This window comes from Cyprinodon variegatus, unplaced genomic scaffold (genome assembly GCF_000732505.1).
Source record: "Cyprinodon variegatus isolate N-32 unplaced genomic scaffold, C_variegatus-1.0 Scaffold973, whole genome shotgun sequence".
NCBI lineage: Eukaryota > Metazoa > Chordata > Actinopteri > Cyprinodontiformes > Cyprinodontidae > Cyprinodon > Cyprinodon variegatus.
The window spans coordinates 242,036-268,258 of NW_015151426.1; the positions used below are offsets into that span (position 1 = coordinate 242,036).

The following is a 26,223-nucleotide window of genomic DNA, read 5'->3' on the forward strand; positions in this document are numbered from 1 at the left end:
CCCTCCTGGGAGCGGGTACATGGCTGTGCATGTGCTTTTTCTTTAAGTGGAGATGGCGGGTCTTTTCAAACATTTGTGACAATCCTCCACTATACCTTTAAAGGGGAAAAAAAAAAAAAAATTTTTTATTCTATGCAATTGCAGTGTACATTTTTCATATTTTTTTTTTCAACTACACTGATTAATAATAGAGATTATATTTCTATACTGGTACATTTGATTCATGTCCTCATCGTAATTGTCTTGTAGAAATAGTCACTCTCTGCAAGACTGGACTCCTTTCAAAATTACCACAGTCAACGGCTGCTGCCAAAAATGTAGGAAGCCATTTTTCTGTCCAATTACAAAACTATTGACGGTTCTCTCCACCCTCTCCCCCACATTATGAGTGGGGGTGGAGGGCACAAGATGGCCATGTTGGCATTTCAGAGTGTACTATAAATAATTTAACATAGAAACATCTTTATATGTTTAATTTGGATTAAATATTGAAGAGAATCCACCAGCCCACAGAGCTCCTCAGCCTTCCTGACAGGAGAAACTACGAAGGAGTTGGAGGAAGAGGAGGAAAGGAATGACTGACTTAAATGCACAGTGAGTTGGGGGAGGGAGGACAAAGGAAAAATTGAGCTACAGCACAGAGATAAAGCTACAAGCAGAGATTCAAGGAGAAAACCTCTCATTATCAGCAGGGAAGCAACTCTTTTTCCATTTGGCTGAGTGGAAGAAAAATGTTGACAGTTTACCCCTGATAACATGTATACAAATGATTCTACATTATTTTTTTTACACATTGTTCTCAGTATCAAAGCCGATCTAGTGATATGTGGGAGTTGACCTTTTGGTACCAACACAAGCCTTTAGAAAGCTCTATGTGCTTAGATAAGTGTTAGTGCTTGTGTAATGTTGGCCATTTTTTGTATATGAAAGTGCTTCAACATTAGGAGGCACTTTGCTATGAAAAAGAGATAAATGTTTTATAATGAGCTTGATCCAGTGAAGTGTGAAGGTTCAATCTGTGCAGCATTTTGTAATTCCTACATTAGCACCTCTTATGATGCTGGAATTATCTGACAAATCCTAACCCAAAACACAAGGGAGAGCACCACTCTTTTCAGTCTAGATTCATAGCTTCTTCCTTTATCTTTTTTTAGTCTGGATGATCATTTTCTATGCTACTGTATAATCTCTCGTCATTTCTATTTTTAAGTGAAACTCAAAAATGAAAATGAAATGCCTGCAACATAGAAGATAACATTTATTGCCTATCGTGGAAGTAAACCTGTCTGTTTACAGTAAGTACTTTTTAGCTCCTTTGCCTTGGACCAAACAGTTAAAAAAAAGGCTTTCCACATTTTGCTCCAGTTTATTGATTAGTCTTTCTGAGACCGTCAAGATGAACCCTGTTGAATTGCAATGTCACAGAGGATATGCTACACATCCTCTGTGATAAAAGGTAGACCATACCAACAGAGTCACCTTGAGGATGTAATTGGATAAAATTGGATGAACAGTGACAACGAAAAGGGGAGGAAGGCAGATGATTGGATGGTCCCATAGTAAGGTTGTGTGGGTGGAGCTGTAAAATGATTGTCTGCAACTGATGGTAAAAAAATAAAAGAAAATTGTCTGTTTGGAAGCATGTATAGGTGGAGAAACAAGAGACAAATGTTAAAACTTTCTGTAATCATTCTTAGTGAACTGTTCAATCATATGTCTATGCCAGCAATGAAAAATAAATTAAATGCCAGTGTACAGCATAAAAACAGATTTTTAAAGGAATACAGTGGAGGTAAGATTTTTTTTAAGAATACACATGCATGTCAAGTCTTCTTACAGTAATGCTACTGAGTGATTAAATATTAAAAATCTAAACCAGAACAAACTTATGCTTAATATTGTCAAGGTGCAGGTGGAGGTTTTGACAGGACCCAAATGCAGACACAAAAGCTTGAGGTGGTTACTTGATGGTTTAATAACAAAAGTTTAACAGAAGCAAAAATCCAAAAACATAAATCCACAAAAATCCAAAAATGCTGAAAACCAGGAATACTCACAAGAAGAAGGAGACAACGTAATGACAACAAACCAGCAAAGAGTGACTGAACAGGAGGAGAATAAATAGGAGAGAGAAAAAAAGCATATTGGGAGCAGGTGTGAACAGAGGCAAGAAGGGAGCTGGGGAAAAGGAGACTGACGCAAGAGGGCAAACAAGAAATATCTAAGAACTCAAATAAAATAAAAAATAACTAGAACACAAAAATGGAAATAAGATAAATGAAAACTCAAAGATAAAATTTGAACAGAACCAAAACCGCTACAAATATACTTAATATGTTTCAATTCAGAGCCAATATTCATACTGATGTGGCATCAGTTTACACTGCATACACACCCTGGACAGCTTTGATACAAGAATTCATATTTACTATACTGGTAGATGAAGAAAAGGCGGTTGTTTCAAACTGTCAGGGATAGCAATGGATTCTTCTGCAGTCAGCAAACAACCAAAATCTACTAAAAATCCATTAGAAAGTGTTGCTGCCATGAAAAAATGCAATTTTTCAGCAATATCTCATGAGTTGAAACAAAATGTGACAAAACTGAGCTCAATATCCGGATATCAGATCTCTGTTCCACTCAAGGAAGGAACTTCAGCTGGAGTTCAGACTGAAAACTGATGCTAACATGGCTCATTTCCTAGTGAATGTTTCCTAAATGTTTACAGTCGTGTCACTTGTGAGTCTCATTTCCTCATCCTGCCTCTAATTCATTTAAAGGGATGTTTGTGAAAAAGAACTTCCCAATCTTTCCTAATTTAGAAGAAAACATTCAGGAACAAAAATCCCCTTAAAAGTTACGAATGAAAGAGTGGCCATGATCCTGTAACACTGCCATTTTATTTATTTGTACACCTGATATCAAAAGAATATCACAATGGTATATGAACATGGTTTGAAAGTAACTGAATGTCAGCAAATATCATAAGAATACAAACTCACTTTCAAATGAGGATTTTATACTCATCCTTATAAACCTGATGATCAGCAATAAAAATTGTGCCATTTTCATTAAATCTTATAGTATCTGTTATTAATCATTTGTTTGACATGCTTGACATAGCTCATCTGCTTAACTGGTTATTCCCTAAACAAGGCTATCTATGGAGCTGTCCTACCATGACCTTTTTTAACATAGAGAGTCTGCATTAATTAGGGCTTCTGTGTTCTTTTTCTGTGTCTGCCTCTGTCTATTCAAACCTCTAGTCAGCTGCTGCAGGAGGCAATTCACACCAAGACTAGTTCTGCTGGAGGTCCACTATCAATGCATGCATGCTTGATGTGTGAGGGAGTACTAAAAAACAGCAATGGCATAAATAGCCTAAATGTAGCAAAGTGAAGTTTTTGGACTGGCCTAATCAATGTAGTGTGACCTTCAATGGGTCAATTATTCTCAAAACACTTCTGATATGACCGAATTCAAACAATCATGCAAAGATAATTGGCTTTGCAGGGATTTAAATTGCGTATTGACAGTTTTTGTCCATACTTTTGATAACAGTTGTTGCCAAAGAGGGAGGCACAACATGGTATCATGATGAAGGAGCAAGGTTAAATTGGTCTGGATAGCTTTTGTTCTATATTAAATGAAACATAATTTTGCAAACACACTAACTGTATGTTTGATATATCTACATTTGATAAGAGATAATCTCAATGGCCTTATTCACTCAGAAAACAAGACAGACTACCATCAGCTTACAGACTGTGTACAAATGACAGATTAGACAGCTAGTCTTTGGCGTCTTCATCCTCTATGAAACGACACAGAAAGTGGAGATTTAACCCACAATAATGCAGCATCACCCAAAGGGAAGCAACGGTCGCAAATGCAGAGCCTGCATATTCCTGAAGCTGCGCAAAATGAAGCGATTAAGGGAAAGGGGGTTGGGCAGAGACTGCAGGCATGGAGGTGGGAGGAGATGGATGGATGTAGGGATTAGAGGAATAGCTCATTAGGTATTCAGAACACAGATATTCTTCCATACAAATCTTCCCCAAGGTGCCTTTCACACACATATATAGGGGCATGTGCCCACACATGCATGCATGAACCTGCATGTTTATTGCAGCTCAGCAACTTAGAAGAATATGGCTTTAAAGATCCACAGAAGCTGAGTGATTCCTCAGTTTCCCTTTCTAGGTGACTTTAGCTTTCTTTCTTTGCATAAATAGACCACCAAGCTCTATTGTGCAGTGTTTCAGTACTTAAAAAGGTGTCTTTTTTTTTACTCAAAAACTGTTTGGCACAGCAAGCAAAAGCCACATGAAAAAATGGTTTATGGCAATAAGCAACCGGGTTTCCCCTTCATTTATATCTCCTTTTTTTGTGCTTGAATTTCTGTTTCTCAGATCCCCTCATGATAAATCCCCTCATGCCCTTCCCTCATTACGTCAACTTGATCTTAGCTTTTTGATGTATTTTGCAGGAGAGACAAGAGATAGAACAAGAGTCCGATGTATTGCACAGTACTCCCAATCAGTTCTTGTCCTCTCCTCTCCTTCAGAAGCAGTGGTTTCAGTGAAAAAGATTAATCCAACAAAGGAAAGTGCTCCACTGGATTCATTTTTATGATTGAATTTTCTTTGTGCAGTAAGCCTTCATGCACTTGCCGAAGCACAATAGAAGGATTCTAGCGGAAAGACACTCATTGGGCCTTCTGCTGGTGTGGAAAACAGACCCTAACTTGTGTTTATTGCTGTCTCTCTTTCTCATTGTCTCTCAGATAACAGTTTTCCGGATGGGCTCTGAGGGTCATCAGGATATTGACCTTGCCATCCTCACTGCATTGCTCAAAGGTGGGTCAGGGCGTATATGTGTATGTGCTGGTGCTTGAGTGGCCTCCATTACACTTTGGCTTACAATCACTGTAGTTAATTGAAGGTCTCTGTGCAATTTATGTTTTGAAGTGTTCATTTTGTATTCCGAATTCATAAAAAGCATTTGCTTAAAAGTCTTTTCTTCTCATGGGTTCAGAGGCTCTGTGACATTTTTTTATAATTACAAGGTCAAAAACTCTCAGAGCTAATTTGCTAACTTACAGCTGAGATTTGGTTGAAAAGAGAGCTCTAGTCAACCTCTGAGAGTTATTAAAGTGAACGTTTCCTTTAATGTAAATATTTGTATTTACTTGTTAAAATGCAAGGATATTTTGAAAAAGACAATGAAACCAGCACAAAGAATTTCAAGCTTTTTTTTTATTATTTGCACTATTAAATGTATTTTGGAAATAAATAAAAAATCTATTTAGAGATATTTAAAAAAAAAAATGTAAGAAGATATAATTTGGTTGCCTTTTTGAGCACTTCCTTACATGTCTTTTTTGAACAACTTGCCAATTCAGTCCTGGAATTTAGTCCAGTTATTATTGCCTTGAATTATTTTTGAAAACTGCTGACAATGATATAATGTATAGAGGTGTCTGTGGAGAACATAAAACCCCACAGCATCATTTATACATCGTTGTTAGGGTGGTTGCTAAAAGCCTTTTAGTAACACTGAGGGGGTTGCAGGAAATTCTGGTTAGTGCTGGATGTGTTCTACGTGAAAAAACAGTCTGCATTCTACATTTTTTGTGAGCTTATAGTGTTTTTTTCTAAGGGAAACTACTGTATATTGGTGAGATTAAATGCATCAAATTTTCTCACTAAATAAGAGACAGATCACTTTTTGGATAGATGAAGACAGCAATGACTAATTCATAAAAAACAGCAGAATCTTCTTTAAGTCACAGCTTTTTATTGTATCACGTCAGCTACAGATTTGCACTGGAAAAACATTAAATTATGTATCTTTTTATTGTGAAATTTCACTTTCTTCCACGTTGCAAAAATGGTTTTATTCCATATTTGCAAAGGACAAATTTCTTTAAAGTAAGGCTTTGTGAACTTGCCATCATTATTAGGTATTTTATGGGGTAAGATAACTCATAAAAAAAAAAAAAAAAAACATACACAGAGGTCTGAATTTGTAAATGTAAGATAAAAAATGTCAACACATATAAAAAAGTATATGTGATGTATATGTGATATCATGATATAGAAATAGTTTCTGACATTCAGATTAACTGAGAAACTTGTTTTAATATGCTCATAAAAAACCCAACAGTTTGAGCAACTAAACCAAGGATGCTTCAGAATAATTAAGATCAATGCAATACTTTATTAGAAACAATCACAAAAATGGAAAAGTGAGATTATATATAAAAAAAAAACTATACCAATCAAGGGATTAAATAACAAATTTAATAATATTATTAACTAGCCATTACATATAATACCTTATATGTAATGGAAAGTAGTTGTCAACATAGAGTATAAAAATAAATGCTCATAATATGGTAAACACTGAGAAACAACCACAGCTCACAATGTGTGCCACCCCATGTGTTGGTCAAGCTGGTTTTTACTTTTTCTGATTCACATACAGAATCACATTGAAAACCGGTGAAGCTTAACGTTTTATTTACAAAAAGCAACAAGAATCTGGAAGCAGAGAATTAAAGGAGGTCGGTTGAACTTCCTGGTTGGTCTGACAGCAGAAAGCAGATTGATAAGGAGGGAGTTGGTTAATGACAAAGGATGACTGATTGATTAGCTCACTTGAGAGATGAAGGGAAGGCAGCATCGATCTGTAAGGGGTTTGATTCAGCAGGCTTTGCAGACTGTACCCCAGAGGTCCAGGACAATGTGAGTGAGACGTTGGTACCTGCAAGATACGTTGTGCTGGAGAGCAGGCAGAAAGGTGAGGAAGACTGGGAACTGCTGCACATAAGTGAGACCTTTTCCATGAAGATCGAAGAGGAACTGAGGTTTACTGGTTGTCTGGAATATAAATAGAGTACACATATAAAGAAATTCACAGAAACACAAATTCAACAAGAACGATATTTCCAGTTTAGGTCTTTGGCTGGAATACCATCAGGAGTAATCATCCAGTGAAGAGAGATGATCCTTCACTTCCTTATTTACATGCAAGTCATCTGGACTGAGAAGTGTTCTCGGATATGCAGCAACATGGGTCGGCCCAGCCACCAGCAAAGATCCTCTCTGTGACAGGAAGCTCACTCATACCAGAGAAACAGCAAAACGCCAAAGATCCTAACAGTGTTAGTATATAGTGCCCATTTATTAATATATTCACAGATCTGTGATTACTCTAGCTTCAGGAGCCTATCAGTAACAAGGATTGAAGCTTTTGGGCAGGAAGGTTGTTGTGACTTAAAATTTCCAACTCTATATGAAATAAAAAATAACGTGTCATCATCAGCTATGATCATAATCATGATCATAACTGTTCATTACGTCTACAGCTAAACAGAAATTATTTGAAGACAGCCACAAGCCATTTTGGAAAAGTTAGCTCTGATTAATATTTAGTAGTCTGCAATTATTGCAAAATACATTAATAAATCTGATCTGTAGGTACTTTGTAAAATAAACAAATTGGTCACCTGAGCTCAGGACCGCGATAGCTTGTAAGCTAACTGTTTCCATACTCTGCCTTTTAACTCAATGTACCAAGCCCGGTGTCTTACCTTTACCAAATTTTCTTGGCATGCATTTTAAAATAAGAATAAAAAAATGTTTAATGGCTATATGTCAAAGAATAGAACACATATTGTTTGCATTTGATGTGATTTTACAACAATCCCACAGCATGGTGTTACCACTCCTTTAAACCTCTGACAGCTGTTAATTATTTTTAAGTAAAAATCTCTCCTTCAGTCCTTCAAATATTCTTTCTGTTGTTTGGGCAAAAAAATATATATATATTTTCTCTTCAGGTAAATTTATTTTCTCTAGAGAAATATGTATAACTGCTATTTAGGCTTAAGAGGGTAACACCACTAACTTCTCAAATTCAGTGATAGCAGAAAAAAAATGTATAAATTACAATCAACACAGTTAAACAAAATGTCAAATTTTTTTAGCAGTGAGGATTAAGAGAAATGAGGTTGATAAACTCTGTGTAATTCAAATAAAACCGTTTTTTTCTCCCCTGTGTTTTAATATTTCCCAAACACTCACACTCATACAAACAAACAAGCGTCGGAATGTAGAATCCATACTTTTTTTTATTGCTGTTCAGTAGCTTGTATTGACCATGGTTTGCCTGGCTTCCTCAGGGACTACAGCTCATTCCTTTTCACAAAACACCTTTTTACACATAAATACAGGCTGAACAAACTTCTGCATAGGTAGAGTCAGCAGATCCTGTGGGGCTTCTTAGCAATTCAGAGCAAATGATTGATTATCGCAGGAGCTGTATTTCAGGGAGGCACTTCAGCTATACAGAGGGGGGTGTGGGGGTGGCACGATCTACAGTTTGGAGAAGAATTGTGTGAAGGAGAAATGTGTTTTAAACAATTTATATACAGCAATGATAATGCATATGCAAAATAATTTTTCATCCATTTATATCTCCTTGATCTTTAAACTCATCCCAGACTCATGTGCATTGGTTCCTTTAGTTTCCATATGTTTATATCCCCCTCACATATCCTTTCTACGGTATCAGTTGATCATTCCATCATTTTTGTTCCTGATTAACATTTTTTTCTTTTTGTTCTGTACACATGGTCACAGGAATGCAATTTAGATAAAAATGCAAAGGATGATTGAGAAAGATAAAAGAAAATGATATAGAATAAATTGGGAAACCTAAAGATAAGAGAAGAATCCAGCAACCTAAAAGAGTTACCGGTCAACAGTATGGCAGAAAATTTACATGCAAGTCACATCTTGCAACACTCAAGTTAATGGGAGGTGTAAAGTGAAATCTGTCACATCTTGCCTAAGAGCTTCCTAAACCACTGGACTAGATTTATTTGTTAAAGAACTAAGCTGCTGCCTGAAGCTTCACAAAACAGAGCAGAGAAAGAAACCTTAGGTGAGAAAAGAAGTAAGACAAATTATTTCAATAAGTGAGCACCACTTGTGCTCTGTGTGTGAGATATCGATTAGGACACAAACACGCACACACACACACAACATTTTGCATGTACTGATTCTTATAAGTGGTACTCTGTCGGAATACAAGTAAGCTCTAGTAATTCAGCTCAGTCCTTTAAACCGTTTATAGAGCACGCTGTATAAAAAGCTTATCAAAAGTCATTAATTTCCCATCAAAGCATAAGGGATAATAATGATACTTAACTTGTTGCATTACAGTGGCCTTCCAGGAAAGAATGTCCACTGGATTTTCTGTCTGGTAAATTCTAATGAAGGAACCAAACTGGGACTTTTTTGTTGTTGTTGAATTACAATGATTAACAGGGACCTAATCATGCTTGTTTAAAAAAGTGATGTTTAAACAATGCTATTCTGAGCCTTTGTCAGTGATTTTCCAAACGAAAGTTTTCATATCAATTGAACTTTTTCATCCTCACTGGTTTTATTTGATATTCAGTTTAATTCCATTTAAAATGTTGAGGTGTCACAAGAACGATTATTTAAGTAAATTCATTATGTATTAATTTATATACAAATAATGTATGTTGTGAATTTGTATTTGGGTGTCTATAATTTCAATCCCTGTTGATAATACCCATTTCCACCAACTGCTTCATAAGTCATCTATTTAGTAAATAGACTCCACCTGTGTATAATGCAAACTCAGTATAAATGCTTCTGTGTTTTGAGTGCCTCTGTAATATCAGTTAAGTGGTGTGAAAAAAAACATATTTATTCAAAGACATCTTTTTGTGAAGTGCTTTTCAACCAATATTTGAAGACAAAAAGTTAGAAAACTGTAAATCACATAAAGTGACAAATGGAGAACACATCATTCAAAGAAGCAGCCAAATAAACTCATGGTATTTCTGCTCCCTGGTGAGATGGCTCTCAGTTGGTAATTTACAAGATTTAGCCTTTATGGCAGGGATGCTCAAGTCCAGTCCTCAAGAGCTACTATCCAGCAACTTTTTGATGCATCCCATTTTAAACACACCTGAATCAAATGAGTGGCTCGTTACCATGCCTCTGCTGGGCTAAATGTGCCTTTCGATTCAGGTGTGTTAGAGAAGAGATGCATCTAAAAGTTACAGGATGGTAGCTCTTGAGGAGTGGACTTGAGCACCCCTGCTTTTTGATTATGTGGCAAAAAGACAGACGTTGATGAACAAATGAAAGGTTTTGCTTTTAGTGTGCCACAAACCATAGAGAACAAATTATTTCTTTAACGGTGCAACAATTATTACTTTTTATACATTATCCAAAATCCCTTTAAGCTCTGTGCAAAAGTTTAAATGTAAGTTGTCATTTTGAAATCACAGTTTTTTATGTTATTGGACATGGTTGTTTTATGCTTACTTGAACCATTTAAAGAAAAGTCTCCTCTCTCTTTGCCAAAGAGTTATGCATTTAAGGTATTATCAATTAGCAGGGATTTTTTTAATGGAAAACATTTAGTAACGTTATTTTGCTTGTTTCAGAGATGATTTGTTGAATTCCATATAGTCAATGTCAGTGATCCCAAATCAGGTGCCTCGCATTCTGCAGAACAAACCACTGAAGATTACAAAGTAGTGAAAGACTTACAGTAAAGGCAGCACAGCATTTTGAGGCAGATGTTTTCCCAGCATGTTTCATGATTATGAAAAGATAGCAGCAATAGTTGAGGTAAAGTTGAAGTCTTAATAAAACAATGAAAATATTCATGACAGCTGTCAGATTACTGTTCATAGCAAGAAAGAAACAAAGTAGCATCTGACTGTAAGAGACAGAAGGACTGTTCAGAAGGATAAGTGATGGATGGCAACCCTTCTTGCAGAAATATCTGCACAAAGACTTCTATTTGTATCAGTTAAAGAAGGCAGCCACAAAGCTGAATTTAGACTGAAAGCTTTGCCAAAATAAATCTAATGGACTTATAAAATATGTTTTTTAAGTAGAAACTGTATGTTTTTGCATAGAACAAAATGAAGTACAGTGAAAAACAAACGGCATGGTTTATGGGATAAAACTATTGTCAATAGATATCAGGTAAGATCATGTTAAGAAGGAGGTGGAGCATAGATTAAATTAAACATAAATCTTCCCAAGAAGTTTAAATAACTAACAATCAAGCAAGCTGTGTTGATTGTTAGTATGGTAAAATTACCACATATGTTTTAAACTCTATATTTATTTCCTCAGTTGCCTCCTTTTCATATTTAATGCTGTTGTTCCCTGCATTCGTGACGAATGCTGTTTTCTTCTACAGGTGCCAATGCCTCGGCCCCAGACCAGCTGAGTTTGGCTCTTGCGTGGAACAGAGTGGACATCGCACGCAGTCAGATTTTCATCTATGGACAGCAGTGGCCTGTAAGAAGAAATAAATGGATGGATATTTAGGGTTACACTAAATGCTCTGGAATATACTGATAAGGAGGTTTTTTGGGTCACTACTGTAAAATTTATATAATAGAATTACATCCTCTCTCACATTTAAAAAAAATCTATGGCTACATTATACAAAAAAGATGGATGCTTAAAAAAAATCCTATATGGAGTATTAATCTCATACCAGATTTTTATGTGTTCTTGAATCTTTTTGAAGGTTGGTTCCCTGGAACAGGCAATGCTGGATGCCTTAGTTTTGGACAGAGTGGACTTTGTCAAGCTGCTGATTGAAAATGGGGTCAGCATGCACCGCTTTCTCACACTTTCTAGACTGGAGGAGCTTTACAACACGGTATAAGATGAATTAATTTGGTGGTGCTACTTTTATTTCATTTACTTCTCTTTCTAATTCTTGCCTTTATAACCCACAGCGACACGGACCATCAAACACTCTTTACCACCTTGTCAGAGATGTCAAAAAGGTAAGACTATCATTACCGTTTCAGTAGCTCTGTAGCAGCTCAGGCTCAATGGATGCTAATATTGTACTCTGGACATGTTTGACTACCAAGAATCAGCTGCTTTTTTTGTGGTGTATAAATGTTGTATATGTCTTTGTTTGTGTGTGAATATATTTGGTAGATCTAGCTGCTGTTAGCTCCATCATAGAGGGCAGCTTTTCTCTTTCAGCTGGTTTTGCGCACTGCATTGGCTGTTTAGAGCTTTGCACGTTTTTCAACCCTCATTACTCATAATCTCTCCTTTCTCCAAGGCCCACACCATTATGGTAAATAATATTGTTTACTCCACAGGAGCTGAGATGGACTTAAATGTGAAAAAAAAGATACAACTTACACACTACATACTAATATTTAATCAGACTAAATATTTTCCTGTTTCTGGTCAGGCTGAATTGTATGAAATATTTCCATTTGCTAAAGTCCAAAATAATGAGAAACAAATTATTTTGTGTGAGCCCGATCTATAAAAAAAAATCATATAAGGAGTGCTAAATTGCATGGGGGAATGCATGTGTAATAAGTGGATGTGCTGTGGGAGATTTTGTGGAAAAACATAAGATAGACAAACAGGTTTGATCCTCCCCTGTTAAACAATTAAATTAGATTTGCTATTGGCAGCTTGAAATTGTCTGTAAAAGAAAGATGTAATTTGTAGCCATTGAGTTTGAGGAAATAATTACTACAAAATAAAATAAAAATAACAACAGATGGGGCTAGCGTCTTTAAAATCAGTTCTGATCATTTCATACTCCTGTAGGCTTTGGACCAGTTAATTCTAGACACACCTTCAATTCTAAAGACAATACCTTAGAGCTACTCACTCGCTGTGTGATGTAGAGGGAACATCAAAAGCAATCGGGGAAGAAAAATACCTGGACTTCAATGGCTCTAGCTTATACTTACAAATTCGGGTTGCCTGAAGGTGACAGGCGAATCCATTCTAACAAATATAACCAACAAAAACAGCATGTTGGTGTCAAGCTAGAGAGTTCAGGGAGAAGAAAAAGGGTAGAGAAAGAGTTCCGTAAAAATTCAAAAAATATCCACTGGACTTGGTTTTTAAGATTTGAAGACGTTTCGCCACCTCTCCAGGAAGCTTTCTCAATTCAAAGAGAAAGCTAGAGAAAGAGCCGCAGTTTGGGAGACATCCTCTGTTGTCTAAAGAAACTGTTTTGGTGTTTGGCTTTACTGTCAATAGCTATACGTGAGTGAGTCCAAGATTGCCATCACTCTTGCAACTATGGTTTTTTATTTGTCAGATTCATGATGTTTGAGGGTTGTAAAAATGAGGGACTAATAGAATTTATAATAGTTGGTCTTGTAGGAAAATTATATTAGGCAGAAATATTAAAGAAAAAGCTAAAAATATCAGCAATGGAGTTAATTTTTAGGGAAAAAATGTCTCCCCAAAAGATAGTGAATCTAACCTTGTAGCCAGTGGTAAAAAAAAAAAAGGCCCATACACAATAAAGTCAACCCTTTGGGGTGCCAGTGACAAAGCCCTGGTCTCAGTCTCACAGAAAATATGTGACAAGTGTTGAAAAAGTGTGTGTGAAAGGAACCCTGGATGCTGACTCAATTACATCAGTTCTGTGAGGAAGATTGGACCAGAATTACAACAAGCTTTTGTAAACTTGTTGATGGTTATCCCAAGATATTTGACCCAAATCAATACACTTCTGATATGGAAGGATAAATAGACATCTAAACCTAAAGGACACAAATCAATCTACTGCATCTTTTCTGATTTTTGGTATTCTGGACTTTAGCAAATAGAAGAGTTGTTGGTAATTGTGAATAAAACAATTAGTATAGCTATAGTTCAATATAGAAAATCTCTAGACAAAATGATCTCTTTTAATCTTGTTGCACATTGTAAGCATTTCCATAACGCCTCCAGGTTATACAACATAGGAACTAGATTTTCAATTAAGCATCTCCTTGCCAATCAGGAGATATCCCTTTTTTACGAGATGATGTAAAGGCCAGCAACATCAGCTTTAGTATTCTGAGATTTTCATTGTTATAAGCCTACTACAAGTAGTGAACACATTAAAACAGCTGTAATCTGATGTTTCTGTGGAAAAAGATCACTGCATTTCTCATACAGTTGTGTATTATCATCATACAACCCTTTAGTGCATGGCATAATTCTCCCTTTCTATTCCAGTGAAGGTGTGTAACTTAACATTGTTGCTGAATGTCTTTGTGTCACTGTGATTTAAGTATGTTCCCTAATTAGATTTAACCGATGTTATCACTTCTTTACCAATGAAAATGAAAACCTCTACACATCTGCCATGTTTGAATTCAGTCAGATTACTACTGAGGCTTTTTTATAAATCTTTACTAGGGGTGCCAGAAATTGTGTAAGGATAGTGACAGAATGGCTGCTGCACAGCGCTATAAAATTTAAACCTGAAAGTAGAAAATGATTAATTATACTGTATAATTAAGACATGTTATTAAGAAAAATGTCTGCCAGCTGAAATGTGTTGAGTTAGTGTAAAATGTTCTTGTTAAGGACATTTAAATCAAACCTTTACAATAATCTGAATTGTTTGTGTATCAATTGGCATGTATTTAAATGAATTAACAATGAACAACCTAACAGTTATAAGGAAGTACATTTGCAAAATAGAATTTTAAGAAAACATAGGCTGACTAGTTGGTAATGCATGCGACTACTGGCTAGTGTTTCAAAGCCGTGAGTAAGGTTATTGTTATATTGATCGGGATTGTTCTATGTTGCTGGTTAAGCAGCCAACTGAATGTCAAAATGTCATCAAATAGGTTTTGTGTGAAATAGTCATGCTAGGTGCTATTATAATGCCATATAATATGTATGTATGTATGAATGGAAAATCTGGGTTATAGGTAGAATTTTGATGTTTTACTATCTTTGTGTTAAAGGGGTCATAGAATGATTATATAGGGTATTTTGTACTGGTTCTTGAGGTCTCTGAATAGGGTGTGTAACATTGTTTGGGGCTGAAAATGGCGAATTTGCTGTTCTCTGAGCCCTAAAGCAAGCCTGGTTAAGAGCCCCAGAATGAAACAACTGATTTTGTTTTCATTTATGGTATACTCATGAATATTTAGATGAGCTGTGCGCTGATTCGTTGGTTTACAACGAACAAAGCCACTGAGCAAAGACACATTATTGCAACAAGCACTCACTCACTGAAACATTGAGATTGTTGATATGGTAGGGCAATGGTGTCAAAAGTACACACAATTGTTACTTAAGTATAAGGATAGATACTGCAGTTTAAAAAAACTCTGGTAAAAGTTGAAGTATCAACTTGACCTCTTTACTCAAGTAAAAGTGAAAAAGTATGTGCTCCAAAAACTACTTAAAGTATAAAAGTATTAAGTAATCTTTAAAAAAAAACAGCCAGATGCCACCATATGAATTGAAAGCTCAATTTTCAACAATTTTGAAAATTTCTTTGAAATAGGGCCAAGGATGAGGGAGGTCTTGTTGGTCTCCGTCTCCATCTCCCTATACGCTCTCACCTGTGTCCGACCTTTCAGACATTTCAACATCTTTTTCTGAATCCGACATTGTAGCATGGCATAGACAATTAGTGTTTGAAGTTTGAAGAACACCTGCTTGCTTCTGATGATTTCCTTTGGCGTCAGCACAAATTTGACGAATAGCTAAGCAATGAGTGTTTTCGTAATATGACGCATGTAATTACACAAGTTCTCACTAGATGTGAATGGCACCAATGATCTGCATTGGATTGCACACATCACGTGAAATATTTAGAAAGATTAAACCGAAGCCAAGAGTAACTAGTAACGTTTGTTTTAAAAATGTAAGGAATAGAAAGTACAGATAATTTTTTGAAAATGTAATTAGTAGAAGTCAGAATTAGGAAGAAAAATAAGTAATTGAGTAAAGTACAGATACCAAAGAAGTGTACTTAAGTACAGTAACGAAGTATTTGTGCTTCGGTACTTGACACTTCTATGGTAGGGTGATGAGACGTCCCCTTTTTCCTGGACATGTCCTACTTTTCATACTTGTTCGTAAATGTCCGGGGGGTTTTTCAAAATCATTCGGGATTTTGGTCGACAACAACGCAGCAGAACCGAGCCGTGAGCTCTGGGGCTGCTTCGTGGAGGGGGCTAGCAGGGGACTGAGCAACCGAACCTGACCCGGTGACGGTAGCCTGGACAACCAAATAAGGCAACATCCCCGAATTGACGTCAATTTGTTGCTTCGTTTGATGGATGAAATTTAGAATTGTAAGATTTGCAGAGAAAGGAAGTGTCGAGAGGGTTTGAACTTCACTGTACGTCCATTTCACCCACTGAACTATCGTTATTCATCTATGATAATGTAAACTCGGTTTTGCATTCTATGACCCCTTTAACAGTTAGGGGTAAAGGCAAAATTGGCTATAAAACTTAAACACTCTATCAAACACAAATACTTGAGTTAGTAAACGTTTAAAATATTTCATAGTGGTAAGTATAATACGCTATGAATTATTTTGATTAACGTGAAATCTAAATAGAGAAGTACAAATACAAAAGTTGGGTTCACAGTATAGGAGGAGTGGTGGAAGGTGGAAATATTTCAGTCTGAGATTGTTTTGATAGTTAACCTCGGAAAATAGGACAATCTAAACAATGTATGAAACAGATTAAATCTTTGAAAGTGTAATTATCAGTTTTTTTTTTTTTTTTTTTTAATAATAGCAAAAAATTTAAGTTAACTCTTTGAGCTTGAAAAATTACTTTAGGTCCAACAAAGAAATTAGGGGGGACAAAACGTGGCTTTGATCCCTTCCACTGAATTAGCCATGGAGGTCACCTGGGGGGTCTTAACGGTTATTAGGGGGTTCGGATGGGTCATTGACTCCCATGTCAGAGTGGTTTCAGTCTCATCCCTCAGTGAAGTGTGGGTCAAGTGAGGGTAGGTATAGTTGAATCTTCTGGGTATTGTTCCTAATATTGCTTTGCAAGTCGGATTGTTTTAGCAATACAGAGGACTAGAAATTAGTTTTCTCTCTAAGAATTCCTTGCAAACCAGAGGTTATTTTCTAACAATTCTTAATTATTTTTTTTCATTCATGAGAAAGTAATTGGAATTAAACAGATGTATAATGTTAAGTTTACATTATCTTCTGTGCTACAACAAATATATACGTAGAATGGCAATGGTTATCCAGAAGTGTTATTCTACATCAGCATCTTGTATGTCAAAAGGTGTAAAAAGTATGTCAAAGCTTTTTTTTTTGTGTGTTATATAGCTGCTAAGAGTTATTTAGTGAGAGAGGTGACCTAAGGTACCACAAAGATCGATGATTCAAAACTCAGTTTGTCACTTTGGGTCCAAAGGAAAGACTCTTAATCACAGATTGTTCTCTGTACGCTACTTGATGTGCTATACTGCTCCCTAATGGATAGGTTGAACACAAATTTGCCTGCTATAGGACTCTTAAAACATCTTTCTTTTCCTTAGAAATGGAGAGGACTTCTAGGTAAACTGCTTAAAGAGCTGATAAATATTTTAAGAAAGCTTTAGCCTCTTACATAACATGTAATGCTTTTTCCAAGAAAGTATGTAAAAGATCAGTTTAATTGGTATTTTTACCTAACATCTTTCCAGCATCATTAATGAGAGAGTAAGACTTTAAGGTGGGAAGATTTGTTTGAACTCCCAGCCTATTTAAGTTGGAAACCCCCGGCCTATTGCAGAAGTAGAGACAGAGTTGGTTTTAAATATGTCAGATAAGTGGTGTGTCCCCAACGAGCAGTGGAGGCAGGGTAATAACTGCAGTGTCTAAAGTCAAGGTTGATGGCATGATGAGGAGCAACGAATATTGACATATTGCACATAAAATGCATCTGTTTCAATATTGACTCTCCCCTCCAGCTTTAATAGCTGCCTGTAGCTCCATGCTCCTACTTCAGCTCTCTTCCAGGCTGTCGATTCAATTTTAACACCATTTTCTTACTTAAAACACAGTATTTAGCCTTCCATAAGAACTTTTTATCCTTCTCAATAAAATGATGACAACTCATTTTGGTCTTTGTTGTGATATTATTCAGACATGACATTTTGATCCAAATAGATCTTGCGATTTCAATATCTTTTGTGCCTCAGTCACATGGTGTTTTAAGAGTCCCATCCTGCAAATCTTTAGGTTGTTATTGCAAACTAAAAAATAATGCCTAATAAACTACTGAGGCAAGGTCTTGTTAAGACACTGAAAGTTTCAAAAGACTGGAAGAGAGATACTGCCTGAGTTTCTGTGTCCCAAATATCCGCTGCTCTTGCTTATCGTGCGGTTTACTCACTGACATTGTGTGTTCTTTCCAAGCGAGAATATCCAGGGTTCAGTTGGATCTACTTCAAGGTGAATCTGATGATCACGTTTTCCTTTGTAGCAACAAACAATTTGTGATGGATTTTGTTTTTGTCAGTGTGTATGGTTTATTTCTGATCTCTTGTTTCCCTAACTTTGTTAATCAACTGGTGTTGGTTGTTAACACGCTCTGGTTTATAGGGAAACCTGCCACCGGACTACCGCATCAGCCTCATTGACATTGGGTTAGTCATTGAGTACCTCATGGGTGGAGCGTATCGATGCAACTACACCAGGAAGAGATTCAGAACACTCTACCATAACCTTTTTGGGCCCAAAAGGGTAAGTAATTGATCTTTACCTTCATTAGCATGTTGCTATTCCATCAACTTTGGCACTAATGTCATTAAATGAAGCGGGTCATGTCAGTTGGATTAGCTTCATGATCAGATTTTTCATGCCAGTGCAACACAAACCAAATTATATTCTGTTAATTAAGTCCTCATATAAGGATACTCTAAGGAGAAAATGTTTACCTTGCTGATGCAAATAGTTCATTAGGATAAATAAGAACCTTTAGAATATTGTCAAGTTTGATTATTAAAATTTGTAGTAAATAAAGAAATAGCAATAAACGCAAATAGATTTAAAGATTCCTGATTTGTAGTCTAATATTATACTTGCATAAATATCTTTAGCCAGGCAAAGCCATAATGTCACTGAAGAAGCTATTGGCACTAATGTTATCCTTTTAAAAAACCAAATCCAGCAGTTTGTTTTTCCATAAGAAAGAAATAAGGTCACTTTATTTCCGACCAAGACAGAGGATGCACCCTGCAAACTGTCTCCCTATTGGGAGATCAGTGTCTCCCCGTCTTCTTATCAATATGGTCTAACCTAATTCCATCTAACTTAAACAAAAATTGGGCCTATTTAGATTTTATTTTCTTAAACATGATCATTAATTTGGATTTTTCTCTAACTGTTATCTTTCTTCCTTAACAACAAAATTATTTCACATACCTATATGCAAAAAATATGCCAAAAATAACCTATAGTTTATGTTTTGCATACAGACATAATTTTTTGATAAGTATGAAAGCAAATGTTGAACTTTAATTGCATCTTTCCAACACCACTGAACAACTGTGAACTTCTAGATCTTGTCCTATCATATATTAGGAAGCTTGGAAAATTCAGTTCAGGCAACCGGATGTGAAGTTTTATTGAAGATGTTTTGCCTCTAATCCAAGAGGCTTCTTCAGTTCTAACCAGTGGTTTGGGAGAACTGAGATTAATATACTGCAGGTGTAACAAAGAATTAGGGGGGGACAAAAGCTGACTTTGATCCCACCTACTGATTTAGCCATGGAGGTCATCTGGGGGGTGTTAATGGTACTTAGGGGTTTCTGATTGGTCGTTAACTACCTCGTCAGAGTGGTTTTGGTCACATGCCTCATTGAAGTGTTAGTCAGGTGAAGGCAGGTGAGAGGTGAATCTTCTGGGTGTTGTTCCTAAAAGTGCTTTGCAGGTAGGTGAAGGGTTATATCAGACCACCTCCTCTGTTGAGAGATGTTTTTATTTCAGGTTAACAAAGATGACGTCCAAAACCCCTCACCCCTCAAACTAGCTTTCTTCCTTGGCCAGAATATTGACGTTGTTGTCCTCAAAGGAGTGTTCTTTAGCCTTCAGGTGTAGGTGAACAGCTGCGTCCTGTCCTGAGGAGGTGATCCCCTAACGGCTGTTAACACCCCCAGATGACCTTCTTGACCAATCCAAAAGGAGGGATCAAAGCCACCTTCTGAGTTTGTCCCCTAGTTCTTTGTTACACTTACAGTATATCAATCTCTGTTCTCCCCACCACTAGTTAGGACTGAGGAATCCTCTTGGAATAGAGGTGAAAAATCAAGAAAGGTTCACGTCCAGTTGCCTTAACTGAACTTTTTAAGCTTGACCATGAACCGGATGACTATGAAACATATATTAGGAAAAAAAAAAAAATTATCCTTAAGGGTGTGCATAACGGCTTATTGTCAAAGTACATAAACTAAATGATACAGTATGTGAAGTGTACAGTTCAGAATCAGATGTTCATGTGGATATATCTTCAGCAAATACCACTATGATAGAAAGAACATTAAAATCCTGCCTACATTCATGGCTTGTGTGTGTTCACATCATATAAATGCGGCTTGTTAGATGATGTTCACTTGCTTGTTCCGCTTCATCAATTTAATTATCGCCACAGGTGTAGCTCAAACAGAGCAATGCACAGGTAGACTGAAATTATTTATTTATTGTTCAATGGTTAAACCAAAAGTCTGTTTGACTTTGTTTTTCTATGTATTTAATATGTTTCCTACAAACTGAAAGCAAAGAACACACTAAATAATGCCCTTCAATGTGCTGGAGAATGTTGAGCAAATGTAGGTAATATTAGGATCAATACTAAAAGATATGAAGGTTAGAATAACTTTGAAAGAGCATTTATTATTTGGACCCAGATGGAATGAGCTTACATCACAAAGCATGACAGCATTTATATTTTTCATAAAAAAAAAAAAAAGAAGTTACATTTGCTTCATAAATGGGTGATTAGGACAGATTGGCCCACACTGAAGATGGTCAGTTTATTTCAACGTTCATTGAAATGTTAGATGTTATGATCTCTGACAGATGTTTGACTTTATAATAGTTTCGTAAGACATAAACTCCTCATTACACAGATGACTGAACGCTGGAAAGTTCAGCTGTGCAAACTGCATACGCACTGCTCCACAGAGACTGCAGTGATATCATCAGACAGCTGAGTGAGCACATGTACATTAAGAAAGCTGTACAAGCCTAAACCTTTGGCCCCCTCAATGAATGGGACAGAGTTGTTGTGTCACTCTTTCCATACCCATGGTCTCTGTCCACTGTCCCGGTAGAGGAAGGCATCAGTGTGAGTAACTACAGTAATGTATACAGTTGGTATAATTGGTTACCGTTATTATATAATGACCACTTCTTTTCCAGAGAAATGTAAATGCTCCAGTAAGTTAATTCTCTGGAGGTTAAACATAATGTGAATGTTGTGCTATGCCCCATAGCCACTTCCATGGCAGTGAACAACAGTGAGCCTAGCTGAAGGTTTCTGGGTCATTTTCTACAGTACATTGTTAAAATAATCACATGACTAAGTGTAACAGACCAAGAGAAGAAAACACATGCAGTAAATGTTAAAAGGATGAAAAAATTGATTTTCAACAGTTTTTGAAATAACGAGTCTAAATAATCTGACAGGGATTTGTATTGAGCCTCACTGACTCAGCTGTTGTATGACTTTGGCTGAAATAACAAAATGTCACAACACATTATATTGAAAGTGTTACCTATTCTGTAGGTAAAACAGTCAATGCTTAGTCAGAGGGAGAACCAAGACCTAAACTAGGTTTGTGGCTAAACATTGACTGGAATATTTTAAACCTTAGAAAAGTTTCATTGTACTGGTGCACTTCCGTTGCAAGTTTAAGGTTGGACATCTGATTGCATATAAACAACAACCTTAGGCACATTTGGACTTCTTGACTTTGCTGTGAGGTCAACTTCCACCCCAGTCTAAAGTCTCCATTAACTGTTTTTTAAGGATCCATTATGTCTCCATTATGTTTTTGTGTCAGCTGTGGCTAACTTCCCTGTCCCAGCTGCAGAACATTCCTCCAGAGCATTATGGTAGCACTACCAGGGGTGACATGGTTTAGATGGTGTTGTTAAGATAATTCTCGTCTCAAGAGTAGCTTATCCTCTTTGCTTCTTCTCTGACTTTTGCTTTCTTTTTGCAGCCAAAATTGCCACATATTTCATGATGAATAAATTTTATTAATTAGTGGGCTTCTTCTTAGGCATTTGGTTTTTCTGGGTTTTGATTTAAAGCTATTGTGGCTGCGGGCTGAATACAAATGAACACAGTTTTTTTTTTTAGATTAATTAAGAATCCATTAGGAAGGTTTAGGAAAATAAATCAGTTTCACATTTTTCTTCCAATTCACACTGATATGCAACTTGACACTGGATGATTACATTAAGTCTAATTAAAATACAGTAAAGATTGTGGTATAAATTTAACAGAATAATGATACAAAACACAATAGGTCTTTCACATTTTCCAAGAAGTTCCATGATAAATTACCTTTTTTTTTTCATCTATAGCCTTTATTGTAGAATTGCTACGTCACACTGGTAACTACAGTATATTTAGAGGAAAAAACGTGACTGTAATACTTGAGGCAGATCTTGTGTTTGTTTTTTTTACCTTTTCACTGTACTGTAAGTTGTGAGGCTGGGTGTATACCATGTTGTGCTCCAAGATGTAAATAGTTAAGATAACATGGGAACAAAGAAGCACTAAGATAATATATAGTCAGTTTTAGTTTTACTGTCATTTTCTGGATCAAGTGAATGTACATTCAAGCACAAAAAAGTGACAACAAAGCCTTTAAATAGATATCACCATTCCCAAAGGAAACAAGCTATTTTTACCAGCTAGATGATAGTTCATGAATGCATAATTCATACATGTCCTGTTTTTTGACAGATGCTCAGAACCGTAAAGGCACACTATGATGTAAAGCATGCAAAAACAGGAAGTTATTGTCGCAGTAGCAGTCAGTGGTTATGAAACAGTAGTTTCTTTATATTGCTTTAGACAAGTCATAAATTGAGGCACAGTTACTGTTAGTCTATAGGTTTTGTTTGTTTATAATACATATGTCAGGGTTTAATCTGTTTGTGCTTTTGTCACTTTGTAGCCCAAAGCACTGAAGCTTCTGGGGATGGAGGTGAGTTGAGATCCCTTGCCTGGCATTCACTTGTTACTGTTCCTCTCATGCAGCCAATTCTGAAATAAATACGTTTTGCAGCTTTGTCCATAAAATAGTCGGAAAGTTTACTTTATGTTCTCTTCTTTGCAGGCCTTGAAACAAACAACATATAAAAGCTTGTTTTAGAAACAATTTAATGGGACTGTGGGAGAATTTCTGGGCTAGCTAAAAAAATCGTGAAAAAATATTTTCAGTTTACATTATCATTAGAGGTGTAAAAGGTAACTTCTGTAAAAATTCATGTTACATATTTGTCAAAACCATTACTGCATCATGAGAGTAGATTATGAGAAAGATTATGTGGAAAAAAAAGAAAAAAAAAAGAAAAAACTTATGCTCCTTTGGCTTCCCCCAGTAGTTCTACTACCATTTGCAAAAATGCACCACTCGCGATCATAAACAACCAATCAGAGCCAGGAGGAATGTCTTAGCAGTGCTTGCACCCCTCCCCCACACAGCCCTGTCAAGCTCAAAACTGTCAGTGTGCTATAGTTGTGCTTATCCGCAGTCATCTGTGGCTCTGTTTGCTACCATTCTTCTTATAAGCAGTAGCTGAGGAGGCAGCGCTGTAACGCAGCACAGAGCAAGGTGGTTGGTACAGGTAGCTGCTCCAGTGTTTATGTTAACACATTTTCACATATTATATTTTTAGAACTCCATACCACAGATTTAATGAAGACGTAATTGGGGAAAAAGCATGTATTTTCCTGAGACTAAATATATAAAAAAAATATACAGTAAAATAACACTGACATCATGAGATTACAACACTACAGATTGCATATCTATGAGAAAATTCCCTTTGATCTGATTTAATACCTTGGTGTTAAGATTGATTCCAGTTAATCTTTTTCACCTCACATCAGAAAGCCACAACACAGTTCTTCATAAAGACTGTTTTAATGAATATGATACTTTTTTCTGTCACAGTGATTAAACCATGCAAGTGAAGCATGGACCTACTGGATATGGGTTTCTTCTAACCTCGCTTACTTTTTATTGATTGCTATCAGGATGATATGCCAATCCGCAGAGGCCGGCAGAAGACAACACGTAAGCGGGAGGAAGAGGTGGACATTGATTTGGATGACCCTGAGATAAACCACTTTCCCTTCCCCTTCCATGAGCTCATGGTGTGGGCTGTACTTATGAAGCGGCAGAAAATGGCACTGTTCTTTTGGCAGCATGGTGAGGAAGCTATGGCCAAGGCTCTGGTGGCATGTAAGCTATGTAAGGCTATGGCACACGAAGCGTCTGAGAATGACATGGTGGATGACATCTCTCAGGAACTAAATCACAACTCCAGGTAGGTGACAGGCATTTTTACTCCAGTTTTTTCCTGTCTTATCTACGCAATCAGAATGTCACTCTAACTGAAATGTAGATTAGATAAAAGAAAAAAAAAAACTGTTATTGCCTGGCCCCAGAAGGCCTTCTCCATGAACCATGGAATTAAAGTGTCTCTACTAATGTCTTAGTATTAGACACAAGAGGACAATAAGCCATATGCCCCCATCCCCACCCCCACTCCATGACACCATTTTATATCTCTGTAACCCCATTCAGTTATTTAGCTGCTTTAATATAAGTTTTAATATGAAGTGAGAGAGCCAAAATTCTGGCAGAACTTCAATAACTCCCAAAGTGCATAGATAGGGGCAAAGATCTGGTGAAGATGAAGACAGCAAAGCTTGACAAACTAACCAACACATTTAATCTTGTGGCTTTCATCATCCATCACTTATTGATGTTATTTAAGTTTTGACTACATTGTTGTTTTCTAGCATTCTTGTGATACTATTTGTAACTTTAACTTGTCTGCCTTTTCTTGTGTACCTTTGGGAACAAATTATTTTAAGTTGTGTAAGGAGATTTCCCTTTTAAGTTTAAAATTGCTGTTTTGACTCTGGTTCAACCAATCAATTTTGCAACTACAAACACTTTTTCTCCTTCTTAAACATTAGCTAAAAAAAACAGAGGTGGTCACTGTGAGGATTAGCTGTAAAAAGTCACTTAATCCAAACTTTGAGAAATAATTTTACTGTGCTTTATATCAGCACTTGCCTTAAAGAAAGTGGATGTTTTTTTCCAGGGCAAGAGCAGCACATTTTAAGGTAGGTGCTTCATGTAGGCTGCTGGTTATCACCGCCCTACATACTGTAGGATGGAGATGGCGATTCATTTGTCCAGGACAGGGAGAGAATAGGGCTCAAGGAACAGAATTCATAAGGATTATTAGGATATGTGTGAATACATAAAGATCAGTTTGTGCATGATTTTCCAATAATCCAGTCATGCAGATATGAAAACATGTGATAGGCCTACCATTGACATATGTTTGTGAGGAAGATCATTCTGTAAAACACCAAAAGTATAGGTTTTTGGCAAAAACAACTAAAGAATTTAAAGTATTGTCGGTGGTAAAAACATATACGAATGTAATATTGTTTTGATGTTATGTCTAAAAAGGTCTGTGTGTTTCTTAATTGGTTTCTTTTGGACAGTTGGACCTAGTAAATTACCGTCTTTCTATTTTTTCAATGTATTTTCATAGAGAGTTTGGCCAGCTAGCTGTGGAGCTCCTAGATCAGTCCTATAAACAGGATGAACAGATGGCCATGAAGTTACTGACATATGAACTGAAAAACTGGAGCAATGCCACCTGTCTGCAGCTGGCGGTAGCAGCAAAACACAGAGACTTCATCGCTCACACCTGCAGTCAAATGCTGCTGACCGATATGTGGATGGGGCGACTCCGCATGCGCAAAAATTCAGGCCTGAAGGTAAGATGAAAGGTGCACACATTTTATAGAAAAATAGAATTTAAATAATAATCAAGTTTGACATATTACCATACTCGTATTATTGTGATTTGTCCATGGATTTTTATCAGTTTGTAAAAAATTAGGTTTAACGAAATAACTATGCAGCACCACCATTCTTTGCATCAGGCACTGTAAGATGTACATTTAACTCGAGTGAAGCTAAAATGCCACAATCCTTTGGGATATATTAAAAAGTTGTTCCCCAATGCCACAATATTCAAACAAATGCAACTTAAAGGGACAGTGTGAAAGATTTACCACCATCTATTGGTGCTCTGATTAAATCACAGATTGCTAGTCTGTGG

At 36.5% G+C, this 26,223-nt stretch overlaps 1 protein-coding gene across 6 annotated transcripts in view; it reads left to right on the plus strand.

The window, feature by feature from the left end:
* LOC107100450 (transient receptor potential cation channel subfamily M member 3-like) overlaps positions 1-26,223 on the plus strand; it is a 185,399-nt gene that overhangs the window by 136,324 nt on the left and 22,852 nt on the right. For 3 of the 6 annotated variants that reach the window (XM_015398925.1, XM_015398927.1, XM_015398928.1), the window contains exons 9-17: positions 4,787-4,859; positions 11,266-11,366; positions 11,602-11,736; positions 11,816-11,866; positions 18,247-18,282; positions 18,433-18,573; positions 23,022-23,051; positions 24,107-24,399; positions 25,648-25,876. In XM_015398925.1, the coding sequence (XP_015254411.1) occupies positions 4,787-4,859; positions 11,266-11,366; positions 11,602-11,736; positions 11,816-11,866; positions 18,247-18,282; positions 18,433-18,573; positions 23,022-23,051; positions 24,107-24,399; positions 25,648-25,876 (1,089 nt within the window). The remainder of the gene's footprint in view (positions 1-4,786; positions 4,860-11,265; positions 11,367-11,601; positions 11,737-11,815; positions 11,867-18,246; positions 18,283-18,432; positions 18,574-23,021; positions 23,052-24,106; positions 24,400-25,647; positions 25,877-26,223) is intronic. The other 3 variants (XM_015398929.1, XM_015398924.1, XM_015398926.1) reach the window with 1 other exon arrangement.